Source organism: Corvus brachyrhynchos, unplaced genomic scaffold, assembly GCF_000691975.1.
Source record: "Corvus brachyrhynchos isolate BGI_N302 unplaced genomic scaffold, ASM69197v1 scaffold3, whole genome shotgun sequence".
Taxonomy (NCBI): domain Eukaryota; kingdom Metazoa; phylum Chordata; class Aves; order Passeriformes; family Corvidae; genus Corvus; species Corvus brachyrhynchos.
The window spans coordinates 2,581,028-2,586,694 of NW_008237619.1; the positions used below are offsets into that span (position 1 = coordinate 2,581,028).

The window sequence follows — 5,667 nt, forward strand, 5'->3', positions numbered from 1 at the left end:
AGGGAGAGATGGAAGCGATGAGGACTTTTGCTCCAAATGGGAAAGGAGAAAACCTCAGTTCCTAGAGATGCTCCCAGAGATAGTCCTAGAGATGAAGATGAGGAAGACCCTTTGCTCCCAGGGAAGGAGAAGGGCCTCTGTTCTTAGAGATGAAATGCTCCCAGAGATGGGTGAAGAGAACTTTTGTTTCTGAACGGCTCAACCTTAAATTTCTACCCCAGTAATTTCAACAGTGGACCCTCAAAAGCAGTTGTGGGAAAAGCTGTAAGTCGGGGGGGGAAGGGACTCGCATGCGAGCAGAGAACCAACCTGGGCGGCTGTCTCGTTGTGATACTGTTTTCATAGCATGGGCAAGAGAGACTCCTCTTCCTAAATGGACTGAACAAGGTTATTATTGAAGTGATAAACTGACTGAACATCTCAAGGGTTGTCTTTTTACATTGTCAGTGGGAGAAGGGAGGAAGATGGGGGGAGGAGAAGAGTTCTGAAGGTGTGGTAAGATTTTTTTTTTTCTTCTTTTAGGTCTGTTAATAAACTTCTTTATATTCTTTCAAGTTTGGTGCCTGCTTTGCATTTCTCCTAATTCTTATCTCACAGAAGATAAACAGTAATGAATATTTTAGACCAAACCACTACACCACACCATGGATGAGTTGATACACAGCTTCATGTAAATAGAGGAAAACATGCACACTACATAAACAAGGCCCTAGTGGGCTTTAACTTGACCATCAGCAGCATTTTTGGTCCAATACTGTGAGTGGGAACTACACAAAGCTTGTCTCTTTAAAGTCTTAACATTTTGGGTTTGAAAAACATTTAGCATCCTAAGTAGTGTCACATATTCTACACATTCAACACAACAAAGTTTGGATTCAAATGCTGAGTGGATCCTGTTGATCAAGAAGTGGTGATGGCTGTCCTCCATGGCATAGAAATGATTGAAATCCAAGAAGATTACTTCCTTGGGGTGCTGCTCAAGAAAACCATTCATCTCCTTCAGCCCATCCCATACTTTGATGCCAAATAAGCCATGTATGAAGTAAATCTCTTGTCCTATTTCCCCGGGTTTGGAAGATACACGAAGATCAAAGTAGCGGATCCCACCTTCCAACTGCTCTTTAAAAGTTAGATTTTGAGTCACTGACCATTTCTTCATGATCTTTCTAACCAAGGAAATTCTGGCCAAACGTTTGATGACTGTTGCTTGGTCTGGTCCCACAGGAGATTTCTCATCAACCCAGTAGCTGAAAGAATCATGTGATCCTAGAAAAAGAGCCAAGAAAAATTAATTTTAGAAAAAGTGACTCTCCCAAAACACATATACCCATGTGCCCTGAAAACGGAACTAAGTCCTATGCATATGGCAGGGTTGCAGAAGAGTTATGCTCATGTGTGAGTCTTTCAGACTATTCTTTACACCTTACTTTTCCCTGATAGTGTTACGAGTTATGCATAAGGTTCTCAGTTTGAACTGCTTTCTTGCATGAGCTCCCAATTTCAGTGCTCCCTGAACACTACAGAACAGACATTTGTGGTAACGGGAAACTTCCTTCTAACCTTCCTTCGTTTACAAACTACAAATCAACCCCCAAAGCTTTCCCAGAGCCTGGTACATGACTAATCTAGGATGAGACTCCAGATTCATTTTAAGAATCTAAACTTTAATTCTATCTGGTAAATCTAGCCATGACCTTATACACCAAACATCCTGGAACAGGTATCTTTATTCATGTAATGGACTGAGGGATCTGCACCTGTACATGCCTTACCAGCACATTTCACTTTAGCCGCAAGATGGCAGATAAATGATTAGTAGTTTGAACAGTGGGCAATGACTGGCTGGCCTTAGAGGTGGAACAATTGAACGCACCACCAGTTACAGCATGGATAGATACCAAACTCATGTTAAACAAGTTCATGAACGTGTCTTTTACCTGGCATGCTTTTGAGTGACCACAGGTATGGTGAACAGAAAGTTCATCAAAAAAATACAACCAACAATCAAAATCACCAATCCCTACCAAAATAATGCACATCCAAAAAGCCCCTGTAACACAATCTGTACCTTGGCAGAGAAACTGCATCTCCAATATAAAATTTTTACTTATTAGAAAAAACCTCCAACTGAAAATTCAGTAGTTAATGGGAAAAAACCTGTGAAATAACAAAACTCCAAAAGAAAAGTTTCAGAGTCAATGAAATATCCCTGCCTTAGCCAAGTCAGTAACAGAACAAAGAGTGAGAAGACAGTGTATGTCTGCATTGTACCAGAACAGCAGAAAGCAAAGACTGGCAGAAGCTGATCCACCACAGACTGGGGTTTACCAGGGATTTCTAATCATTTCCACCAGGCACCAGCAAAGCCAAGAAGCTGCAGCTGCTCCAGGCTTACCTTCCTTGTGAAGCTCCAGCCAGCAAAAACACTATAGGAGCTGTAAAAGCCCTGCTACCCTTTGTCTTCAGGACAGGAGACAAGAGTTTGCCCATTAAGCCAAACCCCACCTGCTCCCTGTGGACCCACTTGCTGAAGTGCAGAGAAAGCATCTTCACCCAAGCAGCTCATTTTCCAGGTGCCCCAGGGTACCGTGACACTGCACTGTGCTGCTGACACCTATGTTTTACATTCCTGCATGCTTGTCCCTGCTTCTAGGATCATGCTTTTCTCAAATTTCCTGCTCTACCTCAGTCTGCAACTCTTTAAAATCCTAATTTTTCATATTCAAAATAACATTTGAGGCATTCAGAGCCTCCTTTACCCCAATCTTTTAGTTGTGTAGCAGTGCTCACATGAACAGTGATGCATTTCTTGTGATGCAAGATCAGAGCTACAAACAAGATTATGATCTTAATTGGATTACCTTGTCAGCATTTTTAATCCAGATGAAAGAACAGACTGTGCATAAACTAAACATCATTTCTCAACAACCTTAAATGCACTCTGTTTCCATGGATTTCAACTAGTTCAAAAGCAGTGAAGAGGCAGTGTGAAGGTTAGTTTTAAAGCTTTACAAATGAGCACTAATTCTGACTAGCTCTTCATGAATTCTTCACAGCATTTGTAAAAGTGGATTCTCTGTCACCGCTTTCCATTCAGTCTTCTAAACAGAAGTGAGAAGTACCAAAGATGCCAGCTTAAGCAGCTTTTTAGTACCTGTCCCAGTAAACTACATCACAAAGTGGCTGTTAGTTGTGGAGTGATACCTAGATATTTTTTTCCCCCCATCTCCAAGCACACAACCCCAAACAAAATCCAGGAGCAAACATCTAGTGAAGACACTTCAGAAACTATATGATGCTTTAAACAGTAGTTTACAGATATTTGAGTTTCATCTACCTCTCTGTACAGCAGAATGAATCTTTCAAGCTTCTACAATATTTGGAAAGTAGACTTCAATAACAAGGGGCTTGACTTCTACCTTGGAATTAGTCACTTTGCACAAAGAAATCTTTTGTTTTGTTGGGTTGGTTTTCTTTCTTAGTTCTTAGTTCTATCAAGTTTTCTTTCTTCTTCTGTTTAGCTCACTGTAGAAGATGGTTTAACATTGTAGAATAATGACATAAGAAATATTTTCATTTTAACTAAGACAGTGCAGCATTCTTGAGACCTGTCTATAGCAGTCACTCTCACCATTATGCTTTGTCAGACTCATAAATCTGACTTACAAAGGAACGAGAATTTTATCTGGCCACAAATATATTGTTGTCACTTCAGAGTTGTCTAAGTAAATCTGAACCAAAAAACAACTCATTTTCCTAATTCTGATCACTCTATAGCCACAAAAGTCTTTCCTTTGCAGTTTGTCACTTACAAGGCACTTTTAAGGATAGAGAGAGCCAATTTTCTCCCCGCACTATCACAAACCAAATTCTATTTATAGCCTAGCACTAGAAATCAACATCAAAGAAAACAAGTCAGCACATTGCAACTTTTTCAACACATAGTTTAAAAACTGCATGCCTTCCCAGCCAACTGAACTATGTGTGACATGCTTCTATAGTTAGAGAAGATCCTATTAAATCCTGCCCCATGGCTCTGCTAAAAGCCTAGGATATGGAGCTTCTCTCCTACAACAAAGTCAACATGCATACCTAGGCATAACCAAGTAGAACATGAGCTGGAGCATCTGCAAAACATATCCTCCTTTTCACTGTTGGTAACACATCACCTTGTAAGGAGGGCAGGGGAGCATCACCAATTCTGTTGATCATTCTATGATCAGTACTGAGGCTGGAAAGACAGCAGAAGTTCAATTAGGTCTTCAGTGGTCATTTAAAAAGGCCAGTCACCAACATCTAGGCCAAACCTGGACCCACAATGTTTTAACTCTGGTAACAGGAAAAAACCCCAAACTGAGACCTTGAAGCAACAGCACTGGATACTTGTGGAGCTGTGGGGTAAGAGCAAGGTAAAGACCCACATCATCCACCAGGCCCTACTTTAAGATCACTGTGATATACTACCAGCTCAGGCACTGCCTTTTAATATAGCTTAGCTGTGATATTAAGTACATGCTAAGCGGATTGCATCATGATGTCAAAATAATCCCTGCTCTCCTTTTCTCTATCCCCAAAGTCATAAAAAGTCTTGCTGTTCTGTAGCTATAGCAGAAGCCAAGCTGGTTGCTGATATATGTGATACAGCATGATTTCTTTTTGAAAAAGCATCACCTAAACCAACACAAATCTGTAAAACTTTAAAGACAAAGGGCAGAGCCTACACCAGAAGGATGGAGCAGACGAGCCCCATTTTGTCAGGAGGTCAGTGTAAGAGCTGCTAAGCACATTCTCAATTCATATGTAACACAAGGATGTGTGAAGGTACGTCCACACTGCCCAGTGACAGCAACAAGGCTGGCAGCTCCTGGACAGAGCAAGAACCACAAAACCCTCATAGCGACATACACTGTAAAGTCTTTTACACTTGTAAAAAATCCCTCACCATCTGTGTTCCCCACCACACAAATAAAGTGCATTGCCTCAAATTACGCTAAGTACTTACTTTCCTTGGGAAAAAACAACCTCAAGAATTCTTGAAGTGAGACACTTCAGATGATAATTAACATCTCAAATAGAAATAACACCCTATTCAGTAAAGCTATTCCTTAAAACTGTTGCTTGTGGACAAAGCAACTAACAAAACTAGGCATTTATAACCTCCACCTCACACACTGAGAAGTCAAAAGGCAGAGAAAAGCCAAGAAACTTTGTCTTCATTGTCCTTGTGTTAATGAGAGGCCACAAGCCCAGCCTGAACTGCTGCAAGTTCCTGCACGTGCAGGACACTGACTTACTGTAGATGAGACTGGATCAGCATTCAGACTGCAAACCTTACCGAGCTGCTCCAGTGACATGGCATCTGTCTGGTGCTCAGCCCTTCCCAAAACCAAGTCAGGCACAGAAAATACAACAAAGAGATGATGATTTGCCAATTGCTTCCAACTGGGTGAAGATGTGCAGCATGAAGCAGCAAGCATTAAATTTAATCATGAAAGAGACTGCACATTCAAAGACAAAAATTAGGAGACTGCTAATCAGCTGTCAGCTCTTAGAGATAGCCGCTGCTCTATTTCAGTCTCATTTCTTTCATCTGACAAAGACTGGCAGCTTCAAGGACAGAACTCACATGCCATCAAATGCCCAGATATTTAACTATCAAAGGCTCTG

At 41.1% G+C, this 5,667-nt stretch overlaps 1 protein-coding gene across 1 annotated transcript in view; it reads right to left on the bottom strand.

Moving 5' to 3' along the window:
* PLCXD2 (phosphatidylinositol specific phospholipase C X domain containing 2) overlaps positions 1-4,264 on the bottom strand; it is a 14,255-nt gene extending 9,991 nt beyond the window's left edge. The window contains exons 1-2 of the mRNA XM_017731642.1: positions 4,093-4,264; positions 725-1,266 (exon numbers count right to left, since the gene is read on the bottom strand). Of these exons, the coding sequence (XP_017587131.1) occupies positions 725-1,266; positions 4,093-4,138 (588 nt within the window). The 5' untranslated portion in view covers positions 4,139-4,264. The remainder of the gene's footprint in view (positions 1-724; positions 1,267-4,092) is intronic.
* Positions 4,265-5,667: the final 1,403 nt, after the last annotated feature.